At 49.5% G+C, this 18,078-nt stretch overlaps 11 protein-coding genes across 11 annotated transcripts, besides 1 other annotated feature; 5 read left to right on the top strand and 6 right to left on the bottom strand.

The window, feature by feature from the left end:
* Positions 1-18,078: part of a sequence feature (contig 1.80 1848..335440(-1)) that runs on past both edges of the window.
* Positions 484-2,040, top strand: ANIA_04750 (fungal specific transcription factor domain-containing protein; the record flags this gene model as incomplete). Its single annotated transcript, XM_657262.2, has 6 exons — positions 484-681; positions 733-857; positions 932-1,299; positions 1,354-1,692; positions 1,779-1,814; positions 1,946-2,040. Exons 1-6 carry the CDS (start codon positions 547-549, stop codon positions 2,038-2,040), a joined length of 1,098 nt encoding a protein of 365 aa, XP_662354.2. The 5' UTR covers positions 484-546.
* Positions 3,404-4,468, bottom strand: ANIA_04751 (uncharacterized protein; the record flags this gene model as incomplete). Its single annotated transcript, XM_657263.1, has 4 exons — positions 3,404-3,585; positions 3,640-3,692; positions 3,746-3,844; positions 3,906-4,468. The coding sequence occupies 4 exons, from the start codon at positions 4,466-4,468 to the stop codon at positions 3,404-3,406; spliced, it is 897 nt and encodes a 298-aa protein (XP_662355.1).
* Positions 4,799-6,295, top strand: ANIA_04752 (uncharacterized protein; the record flags this gene model as incomplete). The annotated part of the gene is made up of 4 exons (XM_657264.1): positions 4,799-4,873; positions 4,926-5,166; positions 5,221-5,683; positions 5,737-6,295. 4 exons carry the CDS (start codon positions 4,799-4,801, stop codon positions 6,293-6,295), a joined length of 1,338 nt encoding a protein of 445 aa, XP_662356.1.
* Positions 6,327-7,752, bottom strand: ANIA_04753 (cytochrome oxidase assembly protein SHY1). Its single transcript, XM_050611639.1, has 4 exons — positions 7,426-7,752; positions 6,846-7,361; positions 6,688-6,793; positions 6,327-6,622 (listed from the first exon to the last, which is right to left on the bottom strand). Exons 1-4 carry the CDS (start codon positions 7,673-7,675, stop codon positions 6,520-6,522), a joined length of 975 nt encoding a protein of 324 aa, XP_050467645.1. The 5' UTR covers positions 7,676-7,752; the 3' UTR covers positions 6,327-6,519.
* ANIA_04754 (UBX domain protein) lies at positions 7,920-9,678 on the top strand (the record flags this gene model as incomplete). The annotated part of the gene is made up of 5 exons (XM_050611638.1): positions 7,920-7,998; positions 8,059-8,111; positions 8,175-8,296; positions 8,364-9,417; positions 9,493-9,678. The coding sequence occupies 5 exons, from the start codon at positions 7,920-7,922 to the stop codon at positions 9,526-9,528; spliced, it is 1,344 nt and encodes a 447-aa protein (XP_050467644.1). The 3' UTR covers positions 9,529-9,678.
* ANIA_04755 (coiled-coil-helix-coiled-coil-helix domain-containing protein) lies at positions 9,586-10,522 on the bottom strand. The gene is made up of 3 exons (XM_657267.2): positions 10,275-10,522; positions 9,892-10,147; positions 9,586-9,819 (listed from the first exon to the last, which is right to left on the bottom strand). The coding sequence occupies exons 1-3, from the start codon at positions 10,496-10,498 to the stop codon at positions 9,787-9,789; spliced, it is 513 nt and encodes a 170-aa protein (XP_662359.1). The 5' UTR covers positions 10,499-10,522; the 3' UTR covers positions 9,586-9,786.
* ANIA_10590 (Sas10/Utp3/C1D family protein) lies at positions 11,213-12,044 on the bottom strand (the record flags this gene model as incomplete). The annotated part of the gene is made up of 3 exons (XM_050611637.1): positions 11,213-11,596; positions 11,650-11,816; positions 11,864-12,044. The coding sequence occupies 3 exons, from the start codon at positions 12,042-12,044 to the stop codon at positions 11,213-11,215; spliced, it is 732 nt and encodes a 243-aa protein (XP_050467643.1).
* Positions 12,350-13,770, top strand: ANIA_10586 (ketopantoate reductase family protein; the record flags this gene model as incomplete). The annotated part of the gene is made up of 2 exons (XM_050611636.1): positions 12,350-12,754; positions 12,836-13,770. The coding sequence occupies 2 exons, from the start codon at positions 12,350-12,352 to the stop codon at positions 13,703-13,705; spliced, it is 1,275 nt and encodes a 424-aa protein (XP_050467642.1). The 3' UTR covers positions 13,706-13,770.
* On the bottom strand, positions 13,742-15,123 carry ANIA_10583 (uncharacterized protein; the record flags this gene model as incomplete). Its single annotated transcript, XM_657268.2, has 5 exons — positions 13,742-14,057; positions 14,121-14,178; positions 14,407-14,461; positions 14,510-15,046; positions 15,100-15,123. 5 exons carry the CDS (start codon positions 15,121-15,123, stop codon positions 13,742-13,744), a joined length of 990 nt encoding a protein of 329 aa, XP_662360.2.
* coq4 (ubiquinone biosynthesis protein COQ4) lies at positions 15,470-16,560 on the top strand (the record flags this gene model as incomplete). Its single annotated transcript, XM_657269.2, has 2 exons — positions 15,470-15,770; positions 15,834-16,560. 2 exons carry the CDS (start codon positions 15,470-15,472, stop codon positions 16,481-16,483), a joined length of 951 nt encoding a protein of 316 aa, XP_662361.1. The 3' UTR covers positions 16,484-16,560.
* Positions 16,730-17,345, bottom strand: ANIA_04758 (DNA-binding protein; the record flags this gene model as incomplete). Its single annotated transcript, XM_657270.1, has 4 exons — positions 16,730-17,040; positions 17,075-17,085; positions 17,153-17,238; positions 17,322-17,345. The coding sequence occupies 4 exons, from the start codon at positions 17,343-17,345 to the stop codon at positions 16,730-16,732; spliced, it is 432 nt and encodes a 143-aa protein (XP_662362.1).

Below are 18,078 nucleotides of genomic sequence, written 5' to 3'. Positions count from 1 at the left end.
TGCATGCATCGTTTGAAATTCCGATGACAAGGAGGAACGGATGCCTAGTCTGCAATGAAGTCCAAGTCCCGGGCGGTACCTTAATGTCCATGCATGGACAAGATCATGAGGTGTTGAAGGTCGACAAAAGTCGTCCGAGCATCCGAAGCCTAGACTGCCTAGCGTCTCCTCCCGTCCAGACCGGTGTTGTCTCTTGGCCTTCACACGGCCCCCCGGATCGCAACTCCTCCGAGTAATAATGGACCTGGTCAGGGCTTTTTGTCAACCTTCGATTATGAGTCCTCAGTTGCCCGCAGAAAACCTGGGGAACGGACCACATGCCGCGTCAAGTGGACTCATCTACGTCCAATCATTCTAAGTGATGTTCAAGAATCGTAAGATTGCTAACGTGACTTGTCAGTTACAGCCTACTAGCTCTGTGCGTATAGATATGGTCTTGGACATTATCGAGAGCTAACCATCCATAAAACTGCTCAGAGCACAGCTCGCACTGCCGTTGAGAACGCCCGTCGCAAAACACTTGTGGCACTTCGAACGAACGCAGCAATGGCGACAAGGACGAGCAACAGCGATGCCAGACCCCGCTCTCAGTCGGGCCAGGGCCCATCCTCCCTGGTGCGGGGTGTTATTGATTCAGAAGCTCAGAAAATGCGATGTTCGAGAAGTCAGCAGAGAAAGCAAGTGGGTACTGTACTCTGACCCAAATGGCGAGCGCTAACATTCTTTGGGTAGAAAAGCAATCCACGCCGATCTGAGGTATTGCAAAATACGAGCAGCCATGAAGTAGAGCATCCGAACAGAAGACTGAAGGGTGCAAATGATCCGAAGTTGTCTAGGCGTCAAAGAAACATGAAGAAGTACCGTGCTGCCCTCGCGCTTGAAATTTAAATCCAGCGTATGCATGTTTACTGATGAGAGCGTCTGACTACAGCCTTATGATGCTCAATCGATTGGAAACTAACATAGGGCGACTGGAGACCCGCTTACTGGAACTGGGGTTGGACTTAGACAGGGAGGGAAGTGTGCAGTCTCCGCGGCAACTAGCAGTGTCTGACAAGCCACGTTCACCTTCATCGCTTTCTATTCCCGGGTCTGAAAACATAGTGGAAGAAGGTCTATGGCGTTGTGGGCCGTGTCCTGAGGCGACCCTCGAGGACTCGGGAGTGCCACGCACCTTCCCATCTATGGATCGAGAAGATGACGTGCCCCAAAACCCTGAAGTGAATAAGAGCCCTTTTCTTGATGACTTTAACGGCCTTCTAATTCCAAGGTGCATAATGGGTGGTCCAGCTGATAGGAGTGAGCTTGATGACGCTTGAAAAACCCAAGCTTCTCAACTGACTAGTATTTCAGAAATTCCGGTTCTATCGCGTGAAGGCTTGCAGTGGATGAACCAGAAGGCTGGCATGACCCCTAGGATATCGTCCGGGATCCATAGCAATGCGACGTCGTTTGGAATATTGGGTGATGACTTCCCAAAGGCTTTCTGCCCGCTTCCATCGAAAGAGGAAGCAGAATCGCTCCTGTATCAGTACTTACAGAACTTCAACTGCCTGTGCCCTCTATTTGAGCAGGCAAAGCTTACCTCTCTTTTCAATGAAGATAACCTGAACACTGCCCTTCGAGTTCCTTCTTGCTGGGCTAGTGTTAATGTTGTGTTCGCTTTGGGGATCGCATTTCGTGTCAAAGATAGTACTGTTGCGCACTCGGAGCATCAGAGGAGCTGGCTCTTCATCAAAAATGCATTTAGCACCTTCCATAATCTTTGTCTCGGTCAGCCAGATCTGTGGTCTATCCAGGCGCTCCTAGGGATGGTAAGTATTCACCAGATACCACCAGTCTGACACTAAACTGACGAGCTAGGCAGTCGATTTTCTTTTTGGGAACCATGTCTTCTGAGCCTTGCTGTTTTCTAGCCGCCGCTGCTATACGTATGTGTGAACAGATCGGTCTTGGGAGGTTGAACGAGGACATTACACTATCCTCCGAAGATATGCAACATCGGAGAAGAATATTTTGGATTGCGTATTGGCTAGATAGGGAGTATAAAGCCCCGATATCCTCTGTAATTGGCCAGCCCTAATCAAATCCAGGATTTCCATTCGCTTTGGAAGACCTCCCACGCAAAGCGACGAGGATATGAGTATTGACTTACCCACGGCAACACCAATGGATGATGGTCAAATATCGTCGTCAACCCCTAAGCAGGGGAAGTTCGACGCCTTCAGGGCAAATTGTCAGCTCGCAACCATCAAAGGCCAACTCTATAAAGATCTATACTCTGCTGCAGCGAAGGATAGACCGTTGTGCGAAATAATGGCTTCAATTGGGACTTTGGATAGAATGCTTCGAAGCTGGAGAGAAGACCTGCCTCCAGAATATCGACCAGAATTACACGGCTTGCTCAGTGTGTCCCAGTCATCAATCTCGGTGACGCTACTCTACCTGCACTATTCCTATTTTAATTGTCTTATTGCAATGCACCGATTGATCGCGAGCCGAGGGCTTCGAACATCTGAAGATCTACTCAGGAAATACGAAGAACTCTGCAGCTCGGCTCCCCCACCCTACACTTCAAGAGTTTTTGAATCCGAAACTCTATGCGCCAATGCTGCGCGGGCCTCAATCAGGCTGCTAAAATATATGCCAGAAGGGCATATATCCTTTGTCGGGTATGTATCAGTGCAAACCGAGGGGTGTTCATATTGGGCGTCAGCTGAAACCAGTTTGCAAGAATTCTCCTCCATTATCCCATTGTCGCATTGACAACACTTTCGTCTATCATCATTCGCAATCCCCTCGAAGCCTCACGGTCAAATGACTTGAGGCTCATGGATCAAGTTGAGACATACTTGTCTTCACTCGTTGTGAGTATACCAAATCAGGCCATCGGCCAACTGAGGACATATTGCGCAAATTACCGCGCTTCTGCGAGCGCCGCAGCTCAGAAGACCATGCAATTCTGCGCGAGATGATAACCCAGGTCTGGTATCATCGCAACTCTTCCTCTTCATGGACTAGCTATGTAGACGAGTACATGAAAACCATGGTCAAATATATACGTGCTAGCCCTATATGCGTCGGAAAATTGTCAAGTGTAGAAAATCATGTCACGAAAAACCGAAGCGCATAACGGCTTACGTAGGGGATTAGGAAACACTTGATACACTTCATTGCGTTGTTAGCAACTCGTGGGTCCTATGTGAAAGAGTCCAAGGAACGCCACATTATCTTCGTGTGAGAGATAAGACGCAATAGCAACACGAGAGTGCATGACTTCGGAGAAACCTTTTTAGGCTCGAGATATATACAAGCTTCAATTAGTTCAGTGTAGCTCCAGCATAATGAACAGATACCCCAATCCTAGTTTTCTAACGCCGGCAAGAATCATTAAATTTGTGGCTCAAAACACGAGGATTTCAATCTTCTTTTCTTTCGCTCCGTACCGCTCACGCAATTCCGATCGAGTAAGCAGCTGTAAAAGAGGGAGATGTGTCTCTTTCATGTCGAATATCCCCCTTTGCTTCTGGTCAACGTATGAGCCGTCGATAACAATACGTTTCAGTTCATCCAGCTTCAGGGATCCTGCTGCAGTCAGCATCAACCAGACTGAAAGTAAGGGAGCTTTCAAAACCATACCTGAGTTAATCAGGTCAGAAATACGAGCAGGAGTTCCAGCCCCAATTCCCATTCTATATAGAAGTTAGCATGTGAGACTTGGACATCCTTATCGGTTTCGGCCTACCGCGCCCGCTCGAGGAATTGCTTGGCTTCCTCTAACTTGATGTGTTTTGCAAACAATTTGCCGATTGGAGACTCTTTTGTTTGGAACATTCGGAGGGCCCTAGTGAACGGTAAGCGTCTTCAGAATGCTATGCCCTGCCACGTAGAGCGCTATCACCCACCTGACCACATCCGCCGCACGAAGACCAGCAGGGGAAACAACAATAGTGTGCGGGGTACCCTTTTGCTCTGAAGAGTCTGAGAGGTTGACGCCCTTGGGACTAAATGCCTTCAAAAAATCAGGAAGCTTTTCCAGATTCCTCGAAGACGTAAATGACGATGTATCAAGGAAAGCCGACTCCGGAACACTAAGATCACTCAACTCAACAGCTGTGAGCTCTTTATTATGTCGTTTGGCCTTCTGAACAAAATGGTCGGCAAGCAGCCGGCCGTCCATTTTCCCAATAGCCTCATTGACAGAGATTCCTTTACGCTCCTTCTCCAGTGGCTCCCCCCTGACAGCTTTCGGTTTGTCGTTCTTGTCGTTCTTGTCTTTCTTGTCCTTCCTGCCCTTTCCGCTTTTCCGCTTCTTGTTCTTGGGACCCTCGGACGAACCGTCGCCTGTAGCCTGATTCTGAGCATTGGGCTTGCTCTGCTTGGAGCTAGAGGATTCTTCGGCCTCCCTCTTGCGCTTCTTGTCGATCTTGGCTGCGAGGCCAGTTGAGGCGTTTGCTTCTCCGGACATATTAGATTTGTATTCTTGGGCCTGCGGTAAACGTTTTTGATTTCTTTAACCGTTCTTCCTGTGATAATCGCACGATGATGATTGCGCTGATTCCTCTTCTGTTGCGACGGAACTTTTTTGTGCCAAGCCTTTTGTTATCGATAAGCCCACTCCAACCAAATAGCGGGCTTCATTGAACGGACGCTCAGCGCGTTACCACCAGCATAAACAATCGCAGCCAACCGCTCGTCAGTCTCGAAATTATCCTACACGCATTGATTCATCTTTATATGATCATTGACTGCTTCTGTACTGCACAGATAGTGCTTGAATACTACCTTGTTAGCTGCAATGCCAGACTCCTCAAATACTCGTGGGGCCTACGAAGCGGCGCCTCCTGCAGCCGGTGATGCTGCATTCACCCGGGTTTGTGAATGCTCGATCAAAAGCAACCCTCGTACTAATTCGCCTGCTACAGATATCACGAATTCCGGTTCCCGCGCGCTACCCTTCGACACCGGGACGAAAGAAGGTGGGGCCAACAACTCCTAGATCGGCTTCTCAATGGGGGACGCCTGGGAATAGAGGTGCTCCGTCGACACCCTATGGGGTTCGTGCAATGCAACGGCGTGCAGCGAATACTCCAGGCCGTGAGCGCCGAAAGAGCGGACGAGTTCAGCGCGAAACAGTCTTTGATGTCCTTCGAAACCTAAGCAGAGGTATGGACGTATTTTATTCTTAAAGTGTTACTCGCTGATGGATGTCTGTTCAAGCTTTGGCCCCCGAATCGCAACCCATACGTTCATCACCGCAGCCGCCGCCTGAACCGGAGCCGGAACCTGAGATCGACGAAATCGATGCACTTGATAAGGAACCTGATCCTGAGAGACCGCGGCTATCATTGCCATTGGAGGATGTCGAAGAGGAGGACGACGATGGAAGCCCTGAGATACGCCCACCGCGGATGTCATTGGCGCTGGGTGATGATGATATGCTGCACGATGACATAACGCACGATGATATGACGCACACTTCCATAGAATATCCTCGGAGAGCGACTCTTGATCGCGATCGAAACCGACTGTCTATGGTCAGTGCTGGTGGGCCTCGGCTGAGTGAGAATTTTGGCGATGCTACCGGGCTGGAAAGCGATTCAGACGTTGGCGGGAATACAAGCGTAATGCCGGACGGAGAACAAGATGAAACTATCATCAGTCATGGCGCGTTCGACAGGGGGTAAGCTAAAACATCTGAGATATTCTCGCCTATAGTTCCTAACCATATTGCAGTGGGGAAACGGAAGACCTTGGGCGATTTAACTTTGATCTCAACTTTCCATCACCTGCTGCCCAGCCCGATGATCTGGATGCGGACGAACCCATAAATGATGATGAAGGATTTGAATTACCAGCTATCGACCTTGAATCTGAACATGGCCCTGACGCCGACCCTGGATCAGACGATGATGAGGTCGGCGGTACCACCGGGGGCTTCGGCCTGGAGCTATATTCTCCTGAAAGAGTCTCCATGAGCGAAAGCCCTGGGCTTGTTGGAGGAGGTCTACGAGAGGAAGACACCGTTGTTCATGGCTCCAAACAGAAGAAACTCTCGCGGCATGGGATTCCAGTCCCCACCCTACCTGCCGGTGTCGTCAAGAAGTTGGCTACGCGGTTTGCTCGGGCTCGAGCTGGGCCAAAGGCGAAGATCAGTAAGAGCACGCTGGCAGCGATTGAGCAAGCATCTTCGTGGTATCTTGAACAAGCCAGCGAGGATCTAGAAGCGTACTCCAAACACGCCGGACGCAAAACCATTGACGAGGCTGATGTAACGGCCTTGATGAGGAGGTGAGTTCTCATATTTCTTCCTATCTGAGTGTAGATGCTAATTGGCAGGCAACGCCATCTCAATAACAATACCACGGTATTTTCACTTGCGCAGAAACATTTACCCAAGGAGCTCTTGCAGGACATGAGACTCGCCTTGCCCCCAAGATAAACGGTACATTCTATGTTACAGATATATCATACCCAACAAACCAAACGCCAATAGCCAATGCACGAATCACTCACTGGTTACCAGTTGATGTTTTGACGGACACGGCGATGAGCCTCACTAGTGGGTCGCTTCCGCACAATCATCCACAGCATAATAGATGTGGCTAGGGATAACCCGTACCTATACATATGAGCAACGAGTCACGACACGAACTGTGAGAGGGATATGGGACATCTGAGACATACCATGTGAAGATGTACTGGCTGTGATTGTTTCTTAGGTTCACTTCGGCAGCGCGACCTATAGGGATGCCCTTGGCCTCCCGGTTCATTGATTCAAGCAGGTCTTGGACTAGGAGACCGGTTAGCTAAGTGGACTTAATAAACCATTGAGACTAACTTACCCATCGTTTGTTCAATCCATACCGGTTGACTGCCAGTCAGTCCCGCCATCTGCTCAACATCCGGAAAGTAAAATTTCCCTTTCTCCGGCTGGTTTTCTGGCGTAAACATGTTCTTCTTCCAAGGCTCCCGTATCATGCCCTCAATCGTCACTTCTCCAGTGGGAAGCGCTTCTCTGTCTCTGTCCTTCTGGTCCATCATCTTTTTAGAAATCCATCCTCTGTTAATCAACACGGTACTCTCCCCTTTCCCCCTTTCGAGTGGCGTGACAACGATAAACCCGTCTTGTCCTTCACGCATACGCGGCCCAATCAACATCTCCTGGTCATGCCGCAGCCGACCCGTAGCATAGACACGCCGATAGTCGAATTCTGAAACAACACTTGGATCAATGCGCGGAGGTAACGGGAGCGGATCCTTTACAAGCTGGTCTTCAACTTTCGCGATCAACTTTGTTTTCCAATCCAGGCGTTGAACCTGCCATGTCCCGAGGGCGAAGGAAATAATTGGGATTAAAGCTGTCTACAAAGTTAGCACTCATCTTGATGGGCCACCGGGCGAAAGCAACTACGAAAGGCATACCGAGAATGATCAATCCTGGCCCGTGTTTGCGGCCAGTTCGCACGATTTGTGCGGGGTGGTCGACGACAGATAACCAGCGGGGATCATCACCCATCTGCCCGTTGAAGAAGCGGACTTGGAATTGTTGGCGACGGCATCTGGCGCAGATTGAATCGAACTTGAATAATGTGCGCGGAATTCGAGTGGATGAGATCGGATGTTGCCATACTCGAGGGACGGCCCGTTCAGCGACCGAGAAGATCGGTCGCATTATTTATCGTGTTATTTATTGTTTCTATTTCGCTTTGTATGTCCTGTTGTCAACTGAGAGGCCTCCTAACGTTGTTGATGAGCTAGAAGAAGTAGAAGCAAAAAGTAGGTCGATGGAGGAGATTCAAACCGACCCGGCCGTGCTGCGGAACCCCAAATGATCGGCACCGGCTGATGCGCGAGCAACTACTGCTGACCTTCGAATCCATAACATCCTCAAATCAGAACAGCATACCACAGTCAATATGTTCTTTACCGGGACCTTACAAGAAGGAATTACTCTGGCAGTTCAAGAGTCAAAAGCCGTTGTTTGCTTTGTGCCAGGTCTGTCCTCGAGAATTGACGCGTACGTGATATACCCGCTGCTAATTATTGCCTTCGCAGATAACGGCGAGACAAGCTCAACATGGCAGGAGGAATACTTTCAAGGCGACGAGGTACAACCTCAAGTGTTTAACTGAAATCTTTGCTTGCGCATGTTAATCCGATCCGTTGTATAGGAGTTTACACGACTTCTTGGATCGCAATCTGTCCTATTACGCATCGCTAAAGACAGCCAAGAAGCTGGGTTTCTAGCCTCCGTCTGTCCCATCTCAAAGTATCCAACGGTCGTTATTATTAGGTACGGATTTCTGTCCCAGCTGGGAGGTGGAACCATCTGCGCAGGGCGTCTGTTGACCGGATCGCAGGAATGGAATGCTGCGGGAGTATATAGTGCCGGACATCTCAAAAGAGGGCTTTCGCAATCGGGTTATGGCCGCTATAGCTGATAGCAAACCGCAGAGTCAGACGATTTCTTCTTCGGTGCCTCAACAGTCCGCTCAGCAAGCTCAAGAATTGAGCTCCCCGGCCGCACGGGCGCCACAAACTGTTACCACAGCTCCCACGCCAGCAGTCGATACGACACGGGCCTCGATAACTCAGGGACAATCAAGTCAAAACGTATCCACGAGGAGCTCAGGCGGCAGGGCAAATGATATAACGTATTCTTCAGGGTCAAGAATGTACTCTGCAACAGTACCCCGAAAGCAAGAGAGGGAGTACGATACGCCGCAATCTTCTAACAAAGCTAAGGAGACGACCGAGCAAAAGAATGATGATATGAAAGGGAAGGCACCTATACGGACAAACAAGGACGAAAAATCAAAGAACCAAAAATCCGCTGCTGCGTCTCCAGCCCCTCACTCAACGTCAGTGCCAGTGCCTCCATCGCAATACCGTCTCCAGGTCCGGCTCTTTGATGGTAGTTCTGTCCGCTCAACGTTTTCACCCTTACATACCATCCGCAGTGACGTCCGTCCCTGGCTAGATAACCAATTGGAGGAAAAGCGACCCTATAACCTCAAACTCATCATGACGCCCTTGCCGAACAAAACACTTACAATCGCCGAAGAGGACCAGACCCTTAGTGAACTCATAAGCGGCTCCACGGCGACCTTTGTCATGGTGCCCATCAAAGCATATACAGAAGCATACTCGGACTCGGGATCCTTACCTGTCCGCGCAGTGTCTTCAGCATATGGGTTGGTTACGTCTGTGGTTGGAGGTGCGGTGGGATATATTGGGTCCTTCATTGGTTACTCCCCGAATAGAGCTTCATCATCAGAGTCCGCACCTCCTCAATCCAGGGAGTTCCAGGCTTCCGCGGATGCTACAAGACGGCCGCGGCAGTGGGGCGCAAATATTCGGACTCTTGGAGATCAACGAGATGGGCAGAATAGTCAGTTCTACAATGGGAACCAGGTACGAAACGCGACCTTTCAATTTGGTCTGAACGCCCTATCAATTAGCTGACCTATTCTTTCCTCACTGACGCAGCTTAATTTTGAACCACGACAAGGTGATGATCGATGAGAACACTTAAGCAAACAAATACTAAGGAGAGGAGACCATTCTTTCTAATATGGGTATCTGTGTCTACCTAGGGCTCCAGAAGTAGATTGTAGTGTCCAACATCCTTGACAGCCCAGATAGTCGACTTCTTAACAGAAATTATAGTATACATTGGATCATGAATATGCCGCTATGCAAACAGTATCGTGTTGATTCCAGGTAAAAGTTAGGCTATGAAACAAGCCACCTAGATGTTCGAATGGACGAAAAGAAGTCCGCTTAGTAAGGCTTAGCAGCAGCCTGGCAAGCTTTCTATAACCACACAAAACTATTAGTATCCTGGTTTTGAAGCATATCCTCCATAGGATACCAGAGGGAACGTACCAGCTGGTCAAGGTACCACCCGCAAATAGACATGTTGCCCTGGTTCTCATCCATGCACTTGCGGAAGTTCTGAACGTCCGTAGCGCAGGCAGGGTTCTCCCAAGAGCTGTTAGTCGCGCTACCTTGCCATAGACCGTTGTCCATGGGCTGAGCCTGAGCAGGGGGAGCCTGCTGAGCCTCGGCAGGGGCGCTAGAGCCGCCGCCGGAGAAGAGACCACCGATGGCGTGGCCGATGGAGGAACCGACTGCTACACCACTGTAGGAAATTAGCTTCAGCGGCCTGTATTGACGCGGCGAGATGATTCCCCGCAGTTTTGCGGGTGTAGCTTTCCACCAAGGGTAAAAAAAGCGTCCGGATTTGGTATATGGAGTATGCAACTTACGCAGCTGTGGAAGCCATCTGCCCGAAAAGACCAGGGCCAGAGCTTTGCTGGACGGGAGCAGGAGCTGCAGGAGCCTGGGTGGCAGTGGGAGGGTGGGCAGCGGTTGAGTGAGGCTGGTGCTGCTGGCCGTATGGCGAGTGAGCCGGCTGGGCGGGAGCGGCAGTAGGACGAGTGGGAGCGCTGCGCGCAGGGGTAGGAGCGGCACCACGGCGTTGACGAGGCATGTTGACTATATGGTTAGACTGAGGTTTGAGTAGTGATGGAATGGATATAGAGGCGGATGAAAGGGTTTATATAGAAGATGGTCGAATCGGCGGAGAACAATTTAACGCTATGTCAGCAGTACCGCCGTTACCCGGAATTATTGCAGATCCGGTATTATACTGACTGTGCAGAACTACATGTATCAGTAATACAATGGAAGCTTATGCCGTATGAACGGACAAATTTTTTTTTACATTTAATTCATATATGGGTGATTCTCCCATGACATATATACTATCTAGGCTCGCTTGAGACTGATTTGTTGACTCATGACTGCACTGCGCCCGGCATCTCCGGCCGCGAGTAGTGGCGAGGTTCTTGCTGACATTACGAGTCAGTCGACACCGAATTCGAGATGGTAACCCTACTGCGGCGTATAGATACGATCAAAACCGGCCTGCCATTTAGTCGTTGGTGTACAGTCCCGGGAAAGGCAGAAAATCATTCCCGTCGGGCTTGATCCTGTTCGGTTTATTTACCCTTCTGCCATGCATTGGCACATTGCATTCCTGGCTGGCGGAGGCTCCCAAGCACAACTCGGAATCAGAATTGTAGGACGGAGAAGTTGAATTGGCGGTGCGGTCCATCGGAAGTCGAGCTCCGTGCATGAGTTGCGTTGTAGCTTCCCGCAAATGCCTTGCAACGGTCGATATGGATGACAATTGCTAGTACTTTCAGGTTGCCTTCCTTGCCTTTCGAGTATCATCTTTCTTCTTCCTTCTCTGTTTGTTGTGATCCTTGAATTCTTCCTTGCCGCGACGCTTCTTACGTCTCTCATCTTTTGCACTGGACTTCGCTTTGTTCTTCTTTGTTTTCTTGGAGCTAGCTCCAGGTGCCTCAGAAGATTGCACTTCCTGTAGTAAGTCGGCGCCCTTGGCGTCGCTCGCGATGTCGGATGTGGGATCAGTATCTATTTCGGATTCACTTGAAACATCCTTGGGCGGCTCTTCGGTTGTGTCGCCTGCTTTCTTAGCCAGCAGTGATGCCTTGAGTTGTGCGCGTGCCTTTTCTTTCGCTAGTTGCTCCTCTCGTTGCAAGTCAAGTTTCTCATTTCCGGCCTAGGTCAAGTAAGTAATCGCCTAAAACGGAACGTTGTTTTCGAGTCTCATACAAGGCCATGTTTGATAAAACGTCCAGCCGCCTGCTTATCAAGAACCATTGTCCTCTGCTCGGGTTCGGTTTCTAATGCCTTTATCTTGTCGAAATACTGCTTCACTCTTTTCAATTCTCTGTAGACGGGATGCTCGGTCGCTTTGACGCCGTGCAGGCGTAGGTACGCTATATCATAGTGAGCACTCAATCTCGTGGTAGAGCGAAATACATACAGAATACCAAGGACTCCAACGCATAAGCAGTCATAACATGAAATTTGGCTTTATCCAGAACAGGCAGCTTCTTGGAAGTTTCGACAACGGTGCTTTGCAAGATCGGCGCAATAGCCTCCTCGAGGTCATCGACATCATCATCGAGCCGCTCGAGCAGCGGTATTAAATCAGCAGACTCCATTTGCCTAATAATGGTTTGCTGTATAAACAAACGTTTGAGTAGCTAAAGTGTAAAAGGCTGAAGATTTGGCGGAGAGCCGCAATTTTTGCAACGTACAAAACAAGCGGTCGGTGAGGCGGTGTGCATATAATGCTCAATTGCCCATGGATTTAAGTTCACTTAACATCAAATCCCTCCGAGCATGTTCCCAGTGTGCATAATCTGAATTATTCATTCTATACAGATGCAAGTGAAGCAAATGCGCTGCTTACTGTGATAGCGCAAGGCACAACCCTATGGTGTTCAGCCACCACTCAGTTTCGCACATGTTCGGAGCCCGTCCGCTCTTGCGAGCAGCGGCCTCAGAACTATGCGGCTTCAGAGGGCCTGTATCTACGCAGGTATTAATTAAACGACCGGCATCAACATGGACACAAGACGTCGATGAGATAGCGAGGGAAAGTGGACAATCTCGACTATCTGGGCGCATTCATATTCTCGGAGTCGGAAACATTGGCACTTTTGTCGCTCACTCGCTCGCAAGTCGGCCATCTCCACCGCCTATCACGCTTCTTATGCACAATCCAGAAGTCTACCAAACGTTCCAGAAACGGAAGCAGACTTTGGCCATCAATAGCCTTGGACTAGACGATAACAAAACTGGGTTTGACGTCAATGTCTTCTCTGATGGAACCTGGCGCTCAGTACCATATGTGAACACGAAGGAAGAAGTCTCCGCGGATGAACAACCTATCTCTAGGAATATAACAGATAGTGAGGCCAAGTTGTCAAATGTCGAAGAGGAAGCCGAGCAAATTGAGTGCTTAGTAGTCTCCGTCAAAGCACCTGCGACTGTATCTGCTTTGGAGAGTGTCCGTCACCGATTGACGCCCAAGTCCACTGTGTTGTTCATCCAGAACGGCATGGGGATCATTGACGCGGTCAACGAACGAGTTTTTCCGGATCCTGGACAGCGTCCGCATTACATGCTTGGTATCATCAGTCACGGTCTTGCTCAACGGAGTGGCAGGTTTCACGTCACACACACCGGTGTGGGCACAACGATTCTGGGTCCTGTCCCTTCACAAAACTCTGGCAGGTCATCGTCACTCGACAAGGCTTCGGATTGGGCTCCTAGCACCAAATATCTACTGCGCACATTGACCCTCACGCCGCCTCTGGTTGCTGTTGCAGAACCCCCCTCCTCCATTATGCTGTACCAGCTGGAGAAGCTGGCGATGAACTCCGTAATCAATCCATTGACTGCTCTGATGGACTGTCGAAATGGAGAGCTTTTGTATAATTATAGCTTCACACGTGTGATGAGATTACTCCTACTTGAAATCTCAAACGTGATCTGCAGTCTACCGGAACTACAAGGTATACCTGGAGTCGAGAGCCGTTTCTCTCCGGAGCGTTTGCGCTGGATGGTAACGCAACTTGCCAGCAAAACAGCGAAAAACCATAGTTCCATGTTACAGGATATACGAGCTAACAGAACGACCGAGATCGAGTTTCTGAACGGATACATTGTGCGAAAGGGCGAGGAACTTGGCATCAAATGCGTGGTGAATTACACCATGAAACACCTGGTTCTTGCAAAACAGCGAGAATCTCGACGACAGGAATCCAGCATGATTCCCATTGACATCCCTGACGAGCCCAGGGACAGCAAACTTTGACCCTTAACATCCCTTAACATAGCGTAGCATTATATCTCAACATAACACTGTCTTCAAGGCTATGCTGCAGAGCTCTTTGATTTGCCTCCACCTCTTCAACAGCATCTGCGCCTTGCCCTGGTGCCTTCGTTCCATGCTAGACCGAATGTTTTCCAACTCACGTATAGTCAAATCTGCTTCTTCCATATACGCGCGGATCCAGCCTTTGATGACGTCTTCTGATTTCTTTGCATCTACTCCTCTGGTAGAGTAACCTAGGACGTAGTTCTGCCAGTCCTCAGGTCTCATATACATGATACAAGCGGCAACCTCTGTCCGGTAGCATACTCCAGTGTCCATGACCTGATAGTTTCTACTCCGCATTAGCAGGGCCCCAGATGACCGCAAGCAATGAGCAAAGACGGCCAGAACTCACCCAAGATACTGCTGTAGGTACAATTCCTCCTGTTGTGAGGAGCTCAGTTCTCGCAATACTATATCGTCAAGATATAATGCTTCAGACTTGTTTTCCTCGAGGTGAAAGCCATCTAGCCGAATCAGCATCTCCGAAACCAAAGATATAATATGGCGCTTGTCACACATTCAGCAAACAGAAAGTCATTTGGATGGGGCCCGTAGCTCATAAAAATCTCATCCCCTTTATCTGCATGGGAAGCTTGTTCAGCTTGTATAGCAAAAAAATAACTCCACTAGGGGCTTACTAAATGTTTTTGAAGCTCTAAAAACGTATTCTTGGCCATCAAATTTCACATTGCACTGTGAGGGTCAGCATTCCAGTACCAAGCCATGTGCAAATGCACATACTGCTACATCTGAATGGTTGAAGTAATCGGCAAATGGCAACAATGCCATGGCGTCATTTCTATCCTCCGGTGGCTCCTGACCAGGCATTAAATAGAAAAAACTCCTGGTGTTCACAATCAGCCAATAGTAGGACAACGTTTCCCAATCAGTCTCTGGGAACACAGCGACAACACTTTCCCAGGCGTTGCGCAGTCGTTGCTCTTGCTGGGCCAGGATATTTTGATGAGAGGACTCGTATTCGAACTCGAGTTTCGCCTTTCGAACACTCTTCCAGCTGCCCGAGACGGACGGAGGCAAGGACGCACGCAGAAAGTCCGGCCAAAGGATCGGCATGCAATGCTCGAAATCCTTCCTGGTCGGCCAGGTTTTTGTCCAAAGCTCATACGGCTCGAGGTCTTCCGGCTCCCCATGACATAAGAATGCAGCAAGAATCGCATGAACTGGTACACCCTCTTCGAATTTCGTGACGAACGAGGATGGGATCGTGTCTACCGTCAACATCAGATGCCGTGGCACTCTCACGATTACCTCGTTCTCCTATTTGCGAATCTCAGAATGTAAACTCCAAGCTGGGGGCTTCGGCCACATACTTGTATACTCCGCATAGCCATCATTCCTAGACCGCGCCCAGGGAATTTTGCTGGACCCACGCCATTTACAATGATGCCTTGGGATATTGCCCACTGAGTGAACAGTTCATGTTCTTCTCCAGGCCACCAAACTGGCTTCATCCTGGCCCTTTTGGGAGAAAAGCTGAGATACCAATCAATAGAAAGACCCTATGCTACTCCACTTTTTCTCATAAAAAGCAGTCTAGAGACAACATTTTTGGTCACGGTCGCTCTATTCTGGAATGTAGCGTTCGCATTGAAGATCAATAAAATCAAAGATATCCTCTTATCCTCTTATCACCTTATCACCTTATCGATTATTATCTATAGTACAATACGGCGAGACATAATGACCACTTGTGCTCCGCTATTCCTCCGCATCACACCACCTCCGAATGCCGTTAACATAGAGCAATGTCTGTTTAGACGTCTTAACTGCAATATGTCGCACCTTAGGAAGCTGAGGGCAGCAGCACCAAGTGTGCGAGAAGTCGCGCTATGGAGCCGGCAATCCCCTTACTCACGTTCTTTTTCCAGTCACAATCGCCCATCGCCGAAATACCCGCATCATGTCCCGCTCGGATTCTTTGAGAAGGGATTTCTTGCCGTTGGCTCCGCGGTGGGAGCTCTACTTAACCCTCGAAGAGCTGGTCAGTCTAAGCATTTGCTGAGCATCGCATGTTGAAGGACTAACTCTGAATCTCCAATTTCAGACCTAATTGCAACGCTCGGCGAAGTAACAGCAACCCCATACTTTATCTACCGACTCCGCGATGCCATGCTTCAGGACCCCACCGGTCGACAAATTCTCCGCGATCGCCCACGCATAACCTCCCAGACCCTCCCACTTCCCTATCTCCGCTCTCTACCTGAAAACTCCGTCGGACGCACCTACGCCACCTGGCTGGATAGGGAGGGCGTCTCCCCCGATACTCGGGATAATGTGCAGTACATCGACGACCCAGAGTGTGCGTACGTCATGCAGCGTTACCGTGAGTGTCACGACTTTTATCACGCCGTGACCGGGCTCCCTACTTTTGTGGAGGGTGAGTTAGCGCTGAAGGCGTTCGAATTCCTGAATACATTGATTCCGATGACGGGGCTCAGTATGGCTGCGTCTGTGCGGCTGAAGCCTGCAGAGCGAGAAAGGCTTTTCTCATTATATTTGCCTTGGGCAGTGCGCAGTGGGCTGAATAGCAAGGAATTGATCAACGTCTATTGGGAGAAAATACTGGAGAAGGATGTTGACGAGTTGCGGGCAGAGCTAGGGATTGAGAAGCCGCCAGATATGAGGGATATTCGGCGGATGATAAGGCTCCAGCAGAAGAGGGAGCGAGAACAACAACAAGGGAAAAGCTCTTGATGCCCTTGCGGCTCGTTAGCCGTAAATTCATGTACTTTTCGCGAGACACAAAGATGTATAGTACCCCTCACTAGGTCGTGGTATGCCGTAACCATTATTTCAGCCTTATTGGCTTTACAGCTGTCTTTCATACAGGCAAGTTCATTTTATTATCGCCTATAACCATATATGTAGCTCAAGCAGGAGATCGGATGCATCATTAATCATAGGTAGCCCGTAAGTGTACCCGCAGTCTTTGCCTTTCCTTCACAAGTCCAGCAAGTCATCATCATCGTCCCATCCACCCTTCCGCCTAGAGAACACAATCTTTTGCTGCTCTTCCTCGTCCTTGCGTTGGTTCTCTGCAACAGCATTCAAGAGCTGCTTGAGTTGCTCCTCTGTGACCTTCTGCCGCAACTGTCCTGTCTGCGCAAGCATGATGAGCCTGTTTTCAATATCTGTGGCACGCGACTCTTTCACAAGTCGAATTCGGCCCAGCCGATCTGCGGCTTCGGGTTCAAGGATTTGGTTGAGGATTGTAGCGCGGCGCTCAGCTGTGGGGGTGGTATGAGTTGGTGCTGATTGGATGGCACGAGTAGTCTTAATGCTTACCTTCAACTTGTCTGAAGAGTATCAAGCGTCAGTGATGTTTCCGACATGCGAAATTTGTGTCACCAGAGAGGTACGTACTTTCTTTGCTCGTCTTGGTTACCTTCTGATGGAGCTCTTGGTGGTCCACCGCTTTGTTGGAGTTGCGCTAGACGAGCTCGCCTAATCTATAACGGTACTCAAGTCAGTCTGGGACAGGACAACAATCGAAACAGCAACAAATATTAAACTGTCAAGGACTCGTACTGACCTCCTCCAACTCTGCGTCTGCCATGCTTATCTGGATTAAAGATGACCGGGAACGAGGGCAAAACTGCAACAGTACCAAGAATCGAGGGTCTTTATGGTACCGCGTAGATCGTTTATATATCAGGCAGGCAGAAGGACACGGGGTAAGTATCGTATAATATGGTCCTGAAGATTTGGCGTGTTGGATGGACGATCAAACCCCAAAACCCCACTTTAATTTGCGGCCTGAGGCTGCAAGGCCAAAAGATTGGCGGGGCCATCCAAGATTCCAGGGAGATGGTTACTGATCGTCTTTACTCAGAGTATGCCGTGTACGGGGAAATCCCGGGAATACGAGGTGGGATTGCGCCATCGAACGCATGTTCCACTCTGCAGTAAAGCTTCAATGATAAGGGACAGTGACGTTTCCATTGGCTGATGTATGAGTCTGCTTAATCCCGCCTCTGTAGTCAGGAAACGGTTGGTTTGAGCTCGAAGCAGTCAAGCCCCGCATGAAGATATCCTGATGCAGTAATCGGTACTCCAAAACCCCGTCTTCTGTGCTCCTATTTTGCTCTAACGATATTCAACAAGTATGACTTGTATGACTAGATGGTCGAAGGGATATTATGCGAACAGCCTGTGAGTGTCTTACGTCAACGGCAACGACCTATTTATACTAACCTCATTGAAGAGATTCAAGCACGCACCAACAAGGGACAATAAATGAGCGTTTTTCAAGGCTAGGGACTGAGTCGGTCTCCATCCGAGGCAAACTC

Source organism: Aspergillus nidulans, chromosome III (genome assembly GCF_000011425.1).
Source record: "Aspergillus nidulans FGSC A4 chromosome III".
Classification (NCBI taxonomy): Eukaryota; Fungi; Ascomycota; class Eurotiomycetes; order Eurotiales; family Aspergillaceae; genus Aspergillus; species Aspergillus nidulans.
Note: the sequence above shows the minus strand (reverse complement) of the source record. Positions and strands in the feature narration are given on the sequence as shown.

What these genes read in the sequence shown, in the direction of transcription:
- ANIA_04753 (XM_050611639.1), bottom strand. Translation starts at nt 7,675, where the DNA reads ATGCGACCGATCTTCTCGGTCGCTGAACGGGCCGTCCCTCGAGTATGG. An exon ending in GCCAGGATTGATCATTCTCG is followed by an intron (nt 7,362 to 7,425) that starts GTATGCCTTTCG and finishes CTTTGTAGACAG; the next exon opens with CTTTAATCCCAATTATTTCC. An exon ending in AGCCAGTACATCTTCACATG is followed by an intron (nt 6,623 to 6,687) that starts GTATGTCTCAGA and finishes TCATATGTATAG; the next exon opens with GTACGGGTTATCCCTAGCCA.
- ANIA_04755 (XM_657267.2), bottom strand. Translation starts at nt 10,498, where the DNA reads ATGCCTCGTCAACGCCGTGGTGCCGCTCCTACCCCTGCGCGCAGCGCT. An exon ending in CAGATGGCTTCCACAGCTGC is followed by an intron (nt 10,148 to 10,274) that starts GTAAGTTGCATA and finishes AATTTCCTACAG; the next exon opens with TGGTGTAGCAGTCGGTTCCT. An exon ending in GGTGGTACCTTGACCAGCTG is followed by an intron (nt 9,820 to 9,891) that starts GTACGTTCCCTC and finishes GTGTGGTTATAG; the next exon opens with AAAGCTTGCCAGGCTGCTGC.